This window comes from Periplaneta americana, chromosome 13 (assembly GCF_040183065.1).
Source record: "Periplaneta americana isolate PAMFEO1 chromosome 13, P.americana_PAMFEO1_priV1, whole genome shotgun sequence".
NCBI classification, from domain to species: domain Eukaryota; kingdom Metazoa; phylum Arthropoda; class Insecta; order Blattodea; family Blattidae; genus Periplaneta; species Periplaneta americana.
The window spans coordinates 162,394,220-162,412,805 of NC_091129.1; the positions used below are offsets into that span (position 1 = coordinate 162,394,220).

The following is an 18,586-nucleotide window of genomic DNA, read 5'->3' on the forward strand; positions in this document are numbered from 1 at the left end:
TAATGAACTGATTGTTCTGTGAATGAGTCGCCGGTGACCCCTGGCCGTAATGTTAAGAGCCCCGCCGAGTTGAGCGTAGTTGTGATTGCTTTGTTTGAGATTCAAGTTCCCAAACGGTACAGAGATATAGTGAGTGTAAAAAGTATTTGAACACAGTGATTTCAACAAAATATTGGGTTACCTTCTTTGTTTAGGGAATGATAAAAAAATATCGGTTATCCTGAATAAATATGAACAAAATTCAAGAACACCACAAATATCAGTCCGAAAGTGGAAAGTATTCGAACACACAAGTTTTAGACTGTGGCCCTCAGCGTGAATTATCTACATATTTTGACCCCCAGTCCCTCTGAAGTTGGACAAGCCCGAGCTAGAGAATTAAATTAAATTATATAGGCTTCATTTAACAGAGGAAAAATAAAATAATTTTCAAATTCAATAGCAATACTAAATTAAGTTTTATTATCGCTAGGTTCGTAGACTGCCCCTACAAACAAACTGTATCTCATCTTTCCTCTGGAGAAATAAATAATAATGAATTCAGCTTTGCTGTACAAGGAAGTCTGAGACAGAATTAAGACATTCTTTTTCAGACATTACTTACTTACTTACTGGCTTTTAAGGAACCCGGAGATTCATTGCCGCCCTCACATAAGCCCGACATTGGTCCCTATCCTGAGCAAGATTAATCCATTCTCTATCAACATATCCCACCTCCCTCAAATCCATTTTAATATTATCTTCCCATCTACGTCTCGGCCTCCCTAAAGGTCTTTTTCCCTCTGGCCTCCCAACTAACACTCTATATGCATTTCTAGATTCGCCCATACGTGCTACACGCCCTGCCCATCTCAAACGTCTGGATTTAATGATCCTAATTATGTCAGGTAAAGAATACAATGCGTGCAGTTCTGTGTTGTGTAACTTTCTCCATTCTCCTGTAACTTCATCCTTCTTAGCCCCAAATATTTTCCTAAGGACCTTATTCTCAAACACCCTTAACCTATGTTCCTCTCTCAAAGTGAGAGTCCAAGTTTCACGACCATAAAGAACAACCGGTAATATAACTGTTTTATAAATTCTAACTTTCAGATTTTTCGACAGCAGACTGGATGATAAAAGTTTCTCAACCGAATAATAACAGGCATTTCCCATATTTATTATTTGTTTAATTTCCTCCCGAGTATCATTTATATTTGTTACTGTTGCTCCAAGATATTTGAACTTCTCCACCTCTTCAAAAGATAAATTTCCAATTTTTATATTTCCATTTCGTACAATATTGCCGTCACGAGTCATAATCATATACTTTGTCTTTTCGGGATTTACTTCCAAACCTTTCTCTTTACTTGCTTCCAGTAAAATTCCCGTGTTTTCCCTAATCGTTTGTGGATTTTCTCCTAATATATTCACGTCGTCCGCATAGACAAGCAGCTGATGTAACCCGTTCAATTCCAAGCCCTTTCTGTTATCCTGGACTTTCCTAATGGCATATTCTAGAGCAAAGTTAAAAAGTAAAGGTGATAGTGCATCTCCTTGCTTTAGCCCACAGTGAATTGGAAACGCACCTGACAGAAACTGACCTATACGAACTCTGCTGTACGTTTCACTGAGACACATTAGTGAAGCAAATTTCTACATACTGTCACTTTATTTCGCAAGTTAGTGACTCCAAGATCTACTGATCTATGACGCGAAGATGTAATAAAAATTGGGATGAAAATTACTTCAGTAAGAGTAATAATATTTGAACATCACACACAATGATGGAACAGATCTCGACCCGCCCGCTTTATGCAGCGAACTGCAACTGATATTTCTGTCCTTATCTGTTGTCTCTGTCTTCCACGTCTCGTGCACCGTGCACCAACGTCGTACTGCTGCTAGCACTCAATTGGCTTAGGCCACATGCCTTCTTATTCTGAAACCGCTATAATAATAACTCTAATAATTCTTCCACTCATCTCACAACTCCCTGTGTCGTAGAAGTCTGCCGCCTGGGATCGGAACCAGTGTGTGACAGCCGTCTGCACCTCTCTGTTGATCTCACAGTATGACAAATATCTCAATTCCGGTGGGGAATACGTTGAAAAATAGCGAAATAATTGCTGTATCTGTTAAATAAACCTTTCCAAGAAATTGTGGAAACTTACTTTCTGGAACTTGAACTTAGAAGATTCAATCCGGCATCGGAATGAGAATCCGGTATGGCTTAGTGGATAGAGCGTCAGCACGTAGAGGTGAAGACCCGGGTTCAAATCCCGGTGCCGGAGAGAATTTTTCTCCGCTCTACCTATCCATCATATGATGATGCAGAATTTCTGCATGGAAATATCATATGTAGGCCTACTTCGGTACATCATAATAATATATGATATGCGAAAATAAGGGGAGAGGATGATATTTTTTTGGTGAAAAATGAGTAAATTTTCAAAAAAAGGAAATTTCTTTAAAATACTCTGTGATATGTGTGGAATGCATAACATAACATATTGTGGATATTTGTGCCCTTATCGGATGTTGAGACGTCATTTTGAAACTTCCTGCGCTATGGATTTCTAAATCACACGCCCACTTTTATCGGTTTCCAGTAACTTCATTTTTTTTTTTGCTACATTGCCAGACAAAAATGGATATAATTTCTGAACTATTAAAGATACATGCATGAAATTTAGAACACACATTCTTTAGACTATTAGGAAATGTTTCTCTGTAACAGAATATTGTTAATTGATTTCATTTTAAAAATACGTCCGATTGTTTGCAAGAAAGGAAATCAGAAAATTGTTATTAAATTTTAATTGTTTATTTTACAAACGTAGGGACTAATATCGAAATTCTGTTACAGACAGTTTGTAGAGCATGCTTTTGTAAATACATTGCAAATAAAAGTTTGAATCTACCTTTAAAAATGGTGTAGATATATCGGTTTTAGTACAATCCTGCATTGGGTTTATTTTTTTTAAATTTGGGGCCCCAAACAATTTTTTTTTCAAAATACTTGTATTTGGTTGAGTTCCTACATCTATGAGATCTCTACATACAAAAAATTAATATTTTACACCAAATAGGAAAAAAATTTAAAAAATACCATCCTGTCCCCTTAAATCACTATAACGCAGAATTTCTCCATGGAAATATCATATGTACTTCGGTATCATAATAATATATGATATGCGAAAATAATCACTTAGTGATTTAAGACTGCGTTCATTCCGTCGTATCCCGGCCACTTGGTCACTCGTATTGAGTGCACCTCTGCACATTAATGTGTTGGACATTATGCCACTGTCACACATCTATGACTCAGTGCATGAGAGTTGGCCACTACAGGGAACCTAAGAGGTGGAACTTAAACTGAGAGGATTCAATTCGGCATCGGAATGGGAATCCGGTATGGCTTAGTGGATAGAGCGTCAGCACGTAGGACTCAAGACTCGGATTCAAATTCCGGTACCGGAGTGAATTTTTCTCCGCTTCACCCATCCTTCACCTGTGATAAAGTTTCGAGTCATGATATCCAATTATATTTATTGTAGGCCTATATACACTTACGAAACCCACTGAAAATTGCATTACTGTGATATATTGTTCTGGTTAAAACTGATTTTATGTTTTATCAGTAGTACTATTAACTCAATTGTAATATGTATGTTTCAAACTACATTTTTCAATTTAGATATCCCTCGCACGATGAGTCTAGTAAAATAGGATGAGGGATATTAATTTCCTTAAAAAATGATGTATGCAAAACATTTGCAGAAGTATTTTCTAATTTCCTGTTTGATATTTGACAATTCAATTTACCTATCTACCTTTCACAACTGATGCTTCAATGTAAATCCCTGCTATTTGTCATTATTAACTTTGGCGGTGAGGTCTGATTCCTCCAAAACTACGAGCATGTCTCCTTCCAAAATCTGACTTTAAACAGTTTCAGTGTCGTCGTCGAAATCTGATACTCCTTAACCAGACCTGCAGAACTGTAGCTCCTCAGAGCGACTGCCTTACTATCCCTTCTACCCCATCCACATCTTCTACCAGTGCGGTCATAGCGTTCTAGTTACGCTCGACTGCTTCAACATTCATTCTTGCGGCGGTAGGTATACAATACGCCAGCCGTGGCGAAAATGTGACTTGCGAGCACATTGTGGCTGCCAATGATAGCTATGCATTTCTCTTGGTTCCTACCTCCCCCAATTCCCACCCTCTCACTCACTGGAGTCAAACTCCGTTCCATTTGTATTTGTCTCTGATCTGCGAGTGGTGTATCGTCGCAATGACTCTCTCGAAACCATGTACCTCTACAAAAACGAAAGTTTCAAGTAGGATGGGAGGACGCATTTTTTTTGCTGTCAATATGATGAGAATATTAAATGTTGGATTTGTTCACAAGTATTACAAGGAAAACGGTTGTATAACATAAAACGGCATTATACTGCATGTCACTCATGAAACGTTAAAAGGTTAAGTGTCATTATTATTATCATCATCATCATCATCATCATCTCTGTACGTCGATCATTTTTCAGCAGATGTACGAATAATGCGGTTAGCTCACAGATTTACAATGTGATGTTGAATGAAAGCTAGATATAAGGACTTGGCAGATGTTGAATTTTTTAAATCTTTGCCGAAAAATAAGTATCCCAAGCTTCGTTCTTTCGCTTGCTCTGTTGAAGCCATGTTCGCTACACTTACGTTTGTGAAAAATTATTTTCAACAATGAAAATAGTAAAAACCAAATTTAGATCACGACTGACAGACAAATACCTTCGTGATCAACTACGACTGGCAGTAAGTGACATAATTTCTGATTTTGAAACTTTGTCGCAGAGACATTCAAGACAGTTAATTTTAGGTTGTGATAATGTGTCCTACGTTTTCTTATTCATTTCTTTCTTCCTTACACGTAGGCCTACTAATCATTAGTTTGTAACCTTATACTGTATAAAATTATATTTAAGTGCTTGACATAAGAAAAATGGAAATCCGTTAATAGACAGTTGCTTCACTTCCTCTTCGGGTGTCCGCCTCCCTCCATAGGTGCTATGCACGTTGCAGGTTACACAGTGGCTCGGCGCACGATGACATTTTCGCCACGGCTGCAATACGCTATCGAGAATTACAAATGAACAGACAATAAAATCCTTAGGAACATACCTTCAGAAAGTAAGAGAAAAATGAATGACGGAAATAAGTAAGTTAAAAGACATGTAAAATAAATTTTAAAATGTATGTGTGCATATAATGTAAGAAGGTCTACCTATGTATATACCGTCCTATTACTAGTAAAGTCAATTAAGCCCACTTTTTGTGTAAAATAAGTTAAGTACAGTCCCCGACTTGTCTTTCCTTGCTCTGTATTCTACTAAAATTAAATAAGTCCGAAATGTTTCATGCAGACAACAAACCAATTACTTTGTTTGAAGAATTTATTATGATTTTTCGTGCATTAATAAAGTTTTAATTCCTGTTTTTACAAAACTTGCATTACTGGCCTTAACTGGTTTTACTAGTAATAGGACGATAAATAAATTGTACGTTGATAAGTGAGTGATAGCTATATGACCGGATGTCAATGCTGTCATTCAACATTGTAATGCACTTTAGCCAAATAAATAAATACACAATACGCGTACTGCAATTTAGAGAGAACTGGAACATGGCAAAATCTAAACCCGTGAAGAAATGCTACTTCCAAAGGAAATGAGAATATGATTATTTTGTTGTAGAAGACGAAAGAATTGCTTGTTTACTGTGTCCCATCCAATTTATTTCTACTCGTCATTTCAATATTAAACCACATTTCAACAAAGCTCACATTAAGAATTATGGAATGCACAAACTTTCGGGTAAATTCATTATTACGAACTGTATATTCATTATTTATTTATATACTGTTAAATTAAGGATGTCACTCGTTGTGTTAATTTTGAATTGAAATTAATAGTGACTTTCAAAGTTCATTACTTAAATGCTATAAATTTATGTTCCGTAGGTGATGATAGGAGAAAAGTTTTCGAAAATCTAAAGCAGGTTAGGTGGAAATAAATCTCAAAGAAACTACCGACAGGAAATCTAGCATAGGGGAGAGTCGGGTAGTATCGGACATCGGGTAATATCGGACAGCGAGTTTCTTTCATCTACCACACGATGATAGTATCTGATTGACATGGTTACGTTTCTGTGATGTCGCATAGAGAAACGTAACCATGTCATTCAGGTACTACCATATGGTGGTAGATGAAAGAAACGCACTGTCCGATACTACCCGACTCTCCCCTTATTGTAAACCTTGAAACGAGATAACCCATTATAAATACGATGAATTTATTACAATCCTTTTTGAAAATTACAGTGCCGCCACTGATGGACCTTGCATGGACAGAGGATACTCTGTCTAGGCGACAGTCTCCAATAGAAGTGGAGTGAGGCTGACGTCATATTTCCCGTACTTACGGGTTCTGCAGGCCTGTCCTTAGCAATAAAATGAGAACGTTGCAAAACTCAAGTTCACAACAATAATGTAACCAGAACTGATCAATAAAGCTCGTATTTGCTATTAAATTATCTCGATAGCGATGAAGACATGTCACCGGTGTTAAGGGTATATGTACGTGAACGACCAAAAATATTATCAGAAAATGCAGGCTCTAAATTTCTAAAATTTTATAAGGAAATGAACTCACAATTGGACAAAAATTACAAGGTACCACAACAAGACTTAGTAGAACTTAAATATCTGATAAAAGTATAAAAAGGTTATTAATAATATTTTTTAGAATTCACTTTTTACTTTAAATTAAATTATCCAAAATTTGAAAATGTTCACATACATTTTTTCATAACTCCACAACCATTAGAGATAGATTTCATAAATTTTGTATACTGATTTAACATGCATTAATGCTAAAGGTAGACTACAAAATTGCCCATTTCTTTGAAAACAGAAAGATTAGGTCATAAAACATTATGTAAATTTTAATATATTCTATATATGAATAAATAAAAAATTAATTGTATTAAAATAAACAACTTTACATGTCTGAGAGTAGTGTACTTTACAGAAATAAGTGTTTATTACATGCAGATAAAATATTAAAGATGGCAGAGAGACCATAATAGTGTTATGATTACCAAAAGATGTAACTGCAGAATTTTTTTTCTTTTTATCATACTTTGATAAAACTGGTTTGAAAAATAGTATTAGTAACCTTTTTTATATTTTATCAGATATTTAAGTTCTAATAAGTCTTGTTGCGGTACCTTGTAATTTTTGTCGAATTGTGAGTTCATTTTTTTTTATAAAATTTTAGAAATTTAGAGCCTGCAATTTCTGATAATATTTGTGGTCGTTCACGTACATATACCCTTAAGAGAGTCGAATTTAATTGGACGAAACTGTTGCAGCAAATTTAAGCAGGTATCTGTGAACACTAAAAAGTGACGGCGCCATTAAAGTTAAATTAGATGGAAATCCCAGCAAAAGCATTACATTAATATATGCATGGAGGCTCCCACTTACGGTTGGGATCAAATCCTGTGACGAAGTCTGGACATGGCGCATGCGCAGAAGAGCCAGCTCGTGTTTCTGGCCAACACGACCAGCCGTCAAACGTCCCGGGGCAGAAGAGTCCTGAAACAGAGATTACAGAGCCCGTTAGCTACACAAACACGAGCGACGCCATTTACGAGATGGGTTCTTCAGCTTCACACCGGGGTGCAAGTGCTGGCGCTCTCAGTCTCCTTTGTTGCTACCTAGCACGTGTTTACTTACAAACGAACAACCCTCATTAACGAGTAATTAAGAATGTTGTTTGCAATTATAGCCGCTCGTCCTTATAAACAAATTATTATCCTGTTTAATTACAAGGAACGCCACGAAATTTGTCATTCTTTTGCACACGAAGAAGGCTTTTCATGCGAGAGGAGAAAGGAAGAAATCTGTTTCTTAAAAGTTACATTACTTCTTTATTACAAGATTTACGCGTATAAGAGCAATGTGGTTGTTTATCATGTTATGAATGTCAGGTAGTTTATTTCATAGAACTGTGGTTATCGGAGTACTTTATAGTAATAATAATAATAATAATAATAATAATACTAATAATAATAATGATGATGATGATGATGATGATGATAATACCTATTTTTAAAAAGGGAGACAAAACCAACTGTGGCAACTTTCGAGGAATATCACTTTTGTTGACGTCGTACAAAATTTTGTCAAATATTCTTTTGAGAAGATTAACTCCATACGTAGATGAAATTATTGGGGATCATCACTGCGGTTTTCGGCGTAATAGATCAACTATTGACCAGATATTTTGTATTCGACAGATAATGATATTCTTCTTGAATTTGGTATTCCCAAGAAACTAGTTCGATTAATTAAAATGTGTCTCAGTGAAACATACAGCAGAGTCCGTATAGGTCAGTTTCTATTTGATGCTTTTCCAATTCACTGCGGGCTAAAGCAAGGAGATGCACTATCACCTTTACTTTTTAACTTCGCTCTAGAATATGCCATTAGGAAAGTTCAGGATAACAGAGAGGGTTTGGAATTGAACGGGTTACATCAGCTTCTTGTCTATGCGGATGACGTGAATATGTTAGGAGAAAATCCACAAACGATTAGGGAAAACGCGGAAATTTTACTTGGAGCAAGTAAAGCGATCGGTTTGGAAGTAAATCCCGAAAACACAAAAGTATATGATTATGTCTCGTGACCAGAATATTGTACGAAATGGAAATATAAAAATTGGAGATTTGTCCTTCGAAGAGGTGGAAAAATTCAAATATCTTGGAGCAACAGTAACAAATATAAATGACACTCGGGAAGAAATTGAACAGAGAATAAATATAGGAAATGCCTATTATTATTCGGTTGAGAAGCTTTTGTCATCTAGTCTGCTGTCAAAAAATCTGAAAGTTAGAATTTATAAAACAGTTATATTACTGGTTGTTCTGTATTGTTGTGAAACTTGAACTCTCACTTTGAGAGAGGAACAGAGATTAAGGGTGTTTGAGAATAAGGTTCTTAGGAAAATATTTGGGGCTAAGAAGGATGAAGTTACAGGAGAATGGAGAAAGTTACACAACGCAGGACTTGACGCATTGTATTCTTCACCTGACATAATTAGGAACATTAAATCCAGACGTTTGAGATGGGTAGGGCATGTAGCACGTATGGGCGAATCCAGAAATGCATATAGGGTGTTAGTTGGGAGGGCGGAGGGAAAAAGACCTTTAGGGAGGCCGAGACGTAGATGGGAGGTAATATTGAAATGGATTTGAGGGAGATGGGATATGATTATAGAGAGTAGATTAATCTTGCACAGGATAGGGACCTATGGCGGGCTTATGTGAGGGCGGCAATGAACCTCCGGGTTCCTTAAAAGCCATTTGTAAGTAAGTAAGATGCATACTAAGTTACTTCCTCTCTAAATATTGGAACATTTCTTTGAGAACACTCTGTATATCAGATTTGACGTAACTTTGTTCTTTTTGGTTAATTTTCAGAATTTCGTCCATTGCTATATTTTTACAGCTGAGATTATTCATATTCATCCTGCATACAGTCCTGACCTTTTCCTACCTGTTTATTGAAATTAACTTTAAGAGGCTGCCTGTTTCGAAAATAAAAATAAGTGAAAGATTTGGTCTTTACGAGGTTTTCTTTAATACAACCATTTTCTTCTGGCTATTAGGAAACATTTGAAACTACAGAATAAAATAATTGAAAAGTAAAGTGACTATGTTGGTATATGATATAAGAACTTATAAATTTTATAGGCTAAGTATAGTAGTTCATAAATAAAAGATTTTATGGAAAACAGCTATAAGTCCTTGGGTAAACCCACAGCAAGCCTATTTTCGACATCACGAGTGAATGAGAATGCTACCCCTCGGTTGCTCTGTGCAGTTTGACGCTTTGCAAGGTGACGAGTCCCGTAACCGCCGCTCTGCTCTGTAGTTAGTGGCTCTTTGTCATCTCAGCTGTGTTACACAATACAGACAATTATAGTAATTCTGACTGTGGGTGGCAACACGGCGACACACTGCGGGCAGGTAGGTTGTTTTAACCGGTTGTATAATTATGTAAACCCGGTACAAACGTTTAGATATCAATGCTCTGTAGGGCTACTTGTAGCATTTCTTCACGACAGTCTCGTTGTCGCGTATCTTATCAAAACTGAGTATGTGGATACTCAATGTGATTGTGTGCTACGTCGACTTTATCATCGCTTGAAATATATTATATGTCTAATGTTAGAGCATGTTAAAGAATAAAACAGATTGTACAATACGAAATACGAGTATGTTCAGCAAATTGTACAAGCAGCGTTGTGATGACGAACAAAAACGCTACGAACGTATCGATCAATGAATGGGTGGATGGATGGATGGAATGGATGGAATAGATGGATGGATGGATGGACGGAAGGGATGGAATGAATGAATTGAATGAATGGACGGAAGGAATTGAATGAATGTAGTGAATGAATGGATGGAATGAATGAATTGAATGAATGGATGGAATGAATGAATTGAATGAATGGATGGAATGAATGAATGAATTGAATGATTGGATGGAATGAATGAATGAATTGAATGAATGGATGGAATGAATGAATGAATTGAATGAATGGATGGAATGAATGAATGGATGGAAGGAATGAATGAATGAATTGAATGGATGGAAGGAATGAATGAATTGAATGAATGGATGGAATGAATGGATGGAATGAATGAATTGAATGAATGGATGGAATGAATGAATTGAATGAATGGATGGAATGAATGAATGAACTGAATGGATGGATGGAAGGAATGAATGAACTGAATGAATGGATGGAATGAATGAATGAACTGAATGAATGGATGGAGGGAATGAATGAACTGAATGAATGGATGGAAGGAATGAATGAACTGAATGAATGGATGGAAGGAATGAATGAATTGAATGAATGGATGGAAGGAATGAATGAATTGAATGAATGGATGGAAGGAATGAATGAATTGAATGAATGGATGGAAGGAATGAATGAATGAATGAATTGAATGAATGGATGCAAGGAATGAATGAATTGAATGAATGGAGGAAGGAATGAATGAACTGAATGAATGGAGGAAGGAAGGAATGAATGAATGAATGAATGAATTGAATGAATGGATGGAAGGAATGAATGAATGAATGAATGAATTGAATGAATGGATGGAAGGAATGAATGAATGAATGAATGAATTGAATGAATGGAAGGAATGAATGAATGGATGGAAGGAATGAATGAATGAATTGAATGAATGGATGGAAGGAATGAATGAATTGAATGAATGGATGCAAGGAATGAATGAATGAATTAATTAATTAATTAATTAATTGAATGATGGATGGAAGGAAGGAATGAATGAATTGAATGAATGGATGAATTGAATGAATGGATGGAAGGAATGAATGAATGAATTGAATGAATGGATGGAAGGAATGAATGAATTGAATGAATGGATACAAGGAATGAATGAATGCATGGAATGAATGAATGAATGAATCAATCAATCAATCAATCAATCAATCATCGTGGTGCATCGAACCTCAGAAGGGTTTTGGCCTCATTCACAATTTTCCTCCAAGCTTCTACTATGTATTTCTTCTGCCATGGCCATGGGCGTACAGATACGGAATTAGAAAATGGGCCATTTCCTCCAATTGTTTCCAAATCCCTTTACACCTGATCATTCCAGCGGAATAAGGGCATTCCCAAAGATCTACTTAAATTTGGTGGTTTTTTCCAAGTAACTTTTATCAGGTATTGTTCTTCTCTTCTTGTTACATGTCCTAACCAGCTCGGTCATCTACTTTTAACTAGTGCTACAACATCTGGTTTCAGGTAGATACTTCTTAATTCTTTCTGATTCGCCACTGTCTATTTTCTTGAATAGGGCCAAAAATCATTCTCAATATTTTCTTTCCAAATTATTAGTGCCCTCTCTGTTTTCTTCATTAAAATCCACGTTTCTGCTCCTTATATTAAAGTGGGGAAAATTATTGTTTTGTAGCATCTTATTTTTGTGACTGTAATAAGAATTTTGGATATGATTAATGATATCAGAGCAAAAAAGCATCTGCTTGCTTTTAAAATGCGATGAAAAATTTCGATTTCTATTAAATTCTTGTCTGTGGTTTTATATCCGAGATATTGGAATTCGTCCACTTTCTCAATGTTCTTGATTATCTATCTTAAGTGCCCCTAAAGAAACAGTTGACTTGCTTAAACATAGGCTTGGTTACTTACTTACTTACTTACTTACTTACTGGCTTTTAAGGAACCCGGAGGTTCATTGCCGCCCTCACATAAGCCCGCCATTGGTCCCTATCCTGAGCAAGATCAATCCAGTCCCTACCATCATATCCCACCTCCTTCAAATCCATCTTAATATTATCTTCCCATCTACGTCTTGGCCTCCCCAAAGGTCTTCTCCCCTCTGGCCTCCCAACTAATGTGTAAAAGCGTAGCTCATATGGTTGGGTGCCGAGTTGTTATCCAGGAAACCTCAGTTCGAATCTTAACTGGTCCTATATTTCGGTAGGGGCACGGCATGTCTCTATCGCTTGGTCCGAAGGGTTGTGGGTTCGAGTCCCGCCTCGGGCATGGGTGTTGTGTTTGTGTTTGTGTTAGTGTCAGTAAAATAAAAAGGAAACAAATAGAAAAAAAAAAGAAAACAAAGGTAACTTTGGTAAACGGCCTCTGGCCGGTCTAAATTTATAAAAAAAAAAGTTGACTTGCCTGAGAGAGAGAGAGAGAGAGAGAGAGAGAGAGAGAGAGAAAGAGAAAGAAAAGAAGAACTTGAAATGTAAATATAACTTGAACTTCGGTAACGAAGGTCCTCTGCTGAGATCTGTTTCGTTCCCATACAGTCGCTGTTCGTCCCTTTCTGAGAGCGCTTACGAGCGCTGCCTTCTAATTGCAAGAACCTGAGCTCGTTTCTTTGTACACAAAGAAGGGGCGCTCCACCTCCTGGAGGCGGTTGTGGCAGTGTTAGGGGCAGGAGTGCAAACAGCAGACATCCGCCGGTATTAAGGTCCTTGCGTCTCTGCTCGACTGGTTCGTGCTATTGCTGCTATGAGGCGCTGCATGTCAACAGAATTGTTTGCATCCAAATTCTTCCGGGTGAATTACCCAAGTGAATTAAAATGTTAAACGCAATCTAAGTGTGAAACCTTTAACAGTCAACTGACATTTACAGTGTTTTGTCGTGTGTGCATAACCATCTACAACTGCCTCGTTATAAACTGTTTTTTTTTTTTTACAAAATGGAATTCACTAATTATTTATTATAATATTTTAAGATTTTACGGTAGATATAGATCTATTTATTGGCTCTGCGAATAGCGTATGTGCTTCCCATCCAGACGGTCTTTGGTTCGATTCCCGGCGGTGGCAATGGAAGAGATTATCTTCCGTCCACAGGACTGGGTGTTTCTCTCTTTCCATGTGCTGTCCTGATTATAGCCTTGTGTTGCACTGGCCACATGATCAGGGAGGCACGCGTTGTTCGCCTGTTAAGTGTTGGTCAGAAGATTATACATCCTTCCCTGCCCCGCGTTGGAATGTAAGTCAGTATGAAAATAAGTAGAATGAGTGGTTGAAGTTGTTATTGAAATGTTCCCGCAAAAAAAAAAATTTGCGAGAGAGAAAGTTAGCGCATCTCTGTAACTATCAGAGGGACATGGAATTTAAATTCTTAATTATCATATTTATTTATTTATTTAGAATATTAATGTGCGAAACAACAGCACAAGGCCAATTACATAATAATAATAATAATAATAATAATAATAATAATAATAATAATAACAATTATTATTATTATTATTATTGTTATTATTGTCATAGTTACATTATTATTATTTTATTATTATATTATTATTTTATTATTATATTATTTTATTAATATTATTATATTATTATTATTTATAATTATTATTATTGATCCATGTATTGTGGGTCCCTATCACCACGGCAAGGCGCGTCCTCAGGTTGCGGATCGAGGAGACGGCCTCCAGATATGGAGGGTAGCTGTGAATATATTGAATAAGCAGTCGCGGACAGCCGATGAGGGGTGGTCGTCCAGCTTGGGGGTTGGGCGAAGGGCTAACAACCAACCACCGTAGAAAAACAGCTTATTTTATCATTATTTTATTATTATTAATTTATTATTATCATTATTTTATTATTAAATTATTATTTTATTATTAACTTATTATTTTATTATTAACTTATTATTTTATTATTAACTTATTATTTTATTATTATTATTTTATTATTATAATTAATATTTTATTATTATTATTATTATTATTATTATTATTATTACTTTGTTATATAGAGTGTTAGTTGGGAGGCCGGAGGGAAAAAGACCTTTGGTTAGGCCGAGACGTAGGTGTGAAGATAATATTAAAATGGATCTGAGGGAGGTGGGATATGATGGTAGAGACTGGATTGATCTTGCTCAGGATAGGGACCAATGGCGGGCTTATGTGAGGGCGTCAATGAACCTCCGGGTTCCTTAAAAGCCAGTAAGTAAGTAAGTATTATTATTTTATTATCGTTATTTTATTATTATTATTATTTCATTATCGTTATTTTATTATTATTATTATTATTATTTTATCATTATTATTTTATTATTGTTATATTATTATTATTACTTTATTATTATTATTATTATTTTATTATTATATTATTATTATTATTATTTTATTATTATATTATTATTATTTTATTATTATTTTATTATCATTATTATGATTTTATCATTATTTTATTATTATCATTATTATTATTATTTTACTTTATTATTATTTTATTTTATTATCATTATTATCATTATTATTATTATTATTATTATTATATTTACTTTGTCATCCAGTCTGCTCTAAAAATAGCTAGAATTTAGAATTTAAGAAACAGTCTATATTTCCGGTTGTTCTGTATGGTTACGAAACATGGACTCTCATTTTGAGAGAGGAACAGAGGTTAAGGGTGTTTGAGAATAAGATGCTTAGATAAAGAGGGATGAAGTTACAGGAGAATGGAGAAAGTTGCACAACGCAAAACTGCACGCATTGTATTCTTCAGCTGACATAATTAGGGACATTGAGATGGGCAGGGCATGTAGCACGTATGGACGAATCCATAAATGTATATAGAGTGTTAGTTGGGAGGGAGGAGGGAAAAATACCTTTGGGGAGGCCGGGACGTAGATGGGATAACATTAAAATGGATTTGAGGGAAGTGTGTTATGATGATAGAGACTGGATTAATTTTGCACAACTTCTGATCACTAAATTGTGCACCAATATGCCTGGGTTAAATCCCAAATCTCTCCGCAGTGCGTATGAAGAGAAGGCATATGACACTGTTGATAGTGATTCGTCCGTCGGATGGGGACGTTAAAGCCTGACGGCCCCCTTGGTGCTATTCAACAGGAGTAGTATACGTGCCGGCACCGGGTTTCCCCTTCTTCCTTCATCACTACGACATAACTCTTCACACAGATACATATCATGCATAGCGTGGCCCGCCGAAGTGGTTGCTACTTGAAAATGGGGCATAGTTCTGTTATCTATCAGCAATATGCGGAACCCGAATCACGTAAGTAAAGTGGGTAGGCATTACACACACACCCACCCCCTCCTTTCATTGCCTTCTGTCAGGATGGTTGTTTTTTTTTTGTAGGTTATTTTACGACGCTTTATCAACAGCTTAGGTTATTTAGCGTCTGAATGAGGTGAAGGTGATAATGCCAGTGAAATGAGTCCGGGGTCCAGCACCGATAATTACCCAGCATTTGCTCGTATTGGGTTGAGGGAAAACCCCGGAAAAAACCTCAACCAGAGAACTTGCCCTGACCGGGAATCGAACCCGGGCCACTAGGTTTCGCGGCCAGACATGCTAACCGTTACTCCACAGGTGTGGACAGGATGGTTGTCCCTAAGCCTTTCGTTCATGTGAAATATGCTGTAATAGTAGCTATGTGTTTTTCACTAATCTAGCGATTTAACTACTGCTGTTACGGAGATTAAGGTCCTGGTAAATATTTGTTATTTAATAGTGAAATTCTTGCTTAAATATTTTGTGCGAGATCGTGCGTATTTGCTTGTTTTCCGCACAGAACCAATACGCGGTAAGTGTGAAATACCACATTCAGTATTCCCAACGTAACACACATAACAATTTCCCCTCTTCTTACCGCTTAAGCGCGACATTCATTTTACTGCTTTAGGCTTTTAACATATTATTTTTAGAGACGTTTAACATAGTAATAATTATAAATTGGAAACTTACCACTGCAATTTCACCTAAATTGCAATGTTAATTATTGTTTTTAAATATTTTGCAAAAATTAAGTAAAGTCTACTACTCCACGAAACTTATTGCATTCCTGATACAAGTAACATTAAGGAAGCCGTGAAAAAATCAACAAGATTCCAGATGCCGATGTTATTACTGCAATATGTTATATAAATAATATTGTTAAAATATTAAAATGAAAAATAAATCATTACATAACCTTACCGTTTGTTTTAAGTTCGCATTTATAGACTGGGGGAAAAAAAGACAGACGTATATCACGGCCTGCTGGAGAGTAGGAAACACAGAAAACATTTTATAGCAACAATGTTGAAGAAAGATATTTTGGTTTTCCGAAGTTGCCGTCATTAAACAGAAATCAAGATGGAGATTTCATTGCAACTAATTAGAAGTTCGTCTTTCAGGTATGTAATAAACGATCTTCGCACAAAATAATGTACGATACACGAGCGGTATGTTTGTTTTCATGTTCTCGGAAATTAAAAAAGCTCAACTACGTTTCGCTTTTTCAATCTTTTCCTCGACCACGAAAACGTCAACATACCGCTCTTGTAACGTATATTACTATTACATATTGGTTTGCCAATAGGACTTAACTAGCAGTTTTTTTATATATGAGTTTTTTTTACCGAGAGAACAAACAGAGGTTGTTGAAACTGCAACATAATAATCTTACTGAGAAGAGAAGAAAGAAAGAGATTTTAATTTTCTGCTTCGTGGATAATAACAAGCACTTTCATAACCGTCACCAGATTTACATGCGCTTCCCTATGATCCTGAGCTTGCACGGAGAAAGCAGTAAATATGTCTGGGCATCTTTATCGAGTTTCGTCGAAACTCGAAATAAGCAACCGGATATCATATTGAATTAAGCTAAATCAATTGGCATAAATTGATGCAGTAACTTGAAATAGTGCTAGTGGAATTAAATTTGTAAGACAATAAAATAAAAGGGTCTCGAAAATAATAACCTCTTCCTATTGCTCTCCATGACTAAAAGTCCAGTCAAGGAGAAGAAGGAACTCGGATATATCAACTGTCGCTGAATTACTGGAGGTGCAACTAGCAGAGTTAGAATGTGTTACCAGCGAATAGGGATTATAAAGAATGGACACTGAGCGAATTTTCCTGTGTTTTGTTTCTCTGTGCGCCAGCATATAGTTCCACTTTCAAGCGCTAGAGGTTAGTGTAATCGAGCATACGCTAAGATAATAATTGAGAATAGAGTTGAGACACAGGATCCAAACATCGCCTACCTTATTGCTTAATCCAGTAACACTTTGCTTCAAATATATTCAAGCTAACAGCTTTTCCTTATTTCTCAGTGACAAACTAGTTGTAATAATAATATTTTATATTTCAGATATAATAAATTATATTATAAAATAATATAATGCATTATAAAATTAAGTATCGAATTCGTTTAATATTTGTATATAATATAATATAGGTATATGGTTTTACTTCTCGTAAGAGTTTTATTTTTCCATTTTCAGCGCTATCAAATCATTACATATTTCAATTGTTGTTGGGGTCAACGTCTCATCTCTCATTATAAAGGAACTCTAGAGTCTAGACATTACAGTAAATAAGTTAATGACGGATTTATTATTTTATGGATCCAATTTATTTTATTTGAGTACATAATGTACCTAGATGTATTAATTATATGTGTTATATTTCCGCTGTGTCGAGTGCTAGCTGGTGTGATGTCAGCGCCAACTCTAGGGAGAAAGCAGAATCTCACGCCTTAGCTGGCTTGAAGGTCATTGAAATCAGTCCGGCTACATCAAAGGTACCGACGTTAAGTGTCCATTATTTATAATCCCTATTCTCTGGTGTTACCCTTTCTAGCAGCGTTGCCAACCCTGTGGCTTAACTGAATCGCACGAGTGTTTCCAATTCATCGTACTTTTGATTGGAGGATCGTACCACAGTCTAGTATATACAGTCACGAAGCTTGAGTTGTGAGGGTGCTAGGAACAATAGGCTGTGCCGGTACTATTTCGCATTGTCTGTAATGAGGTGATCATAGCGATCCTAGTGGTTAGCAACTATCTATGGATACATATTTACTACGTATTGAGCTTCGTGACTGTATATACTAGACTGTGATCGTACGCCACGCATAAAACTATAGTCAAGTCGCTGTTATTTCCGGTGTGACTCCTTCCCTTTGCTTACGTCTTAGGAAGTGAAGGCTC

The 18,586-nt window shown here is 36.1% G+C and overlaps 1 protein-coding gene across 2 annotated transcripts in view; it reads right to left on the minus strand.

Moving 5' to 3' along the window:
• Positions 1 to 18,586, minus strand: part of Dh31-R (Diuretic hormone 31 Receptor) — a 1,450,252-nt gene that overhangs the window by 609,813 nt on the left and 821,853 nt on the right. For both annotated transcript variants that reach the window (XM_069844578.1, XM_069844579.1), the window contains one exon: positions 7,529 to 7,639. In XM_069844578.1, coding sequence (XP_069700679.1) covers positions 7,529 to 7,639 — 111 coding nt within the window. The remainder of the gene's footprint in view (positions 1 to 7,528; positions 7,640 to 18,586) is intronic.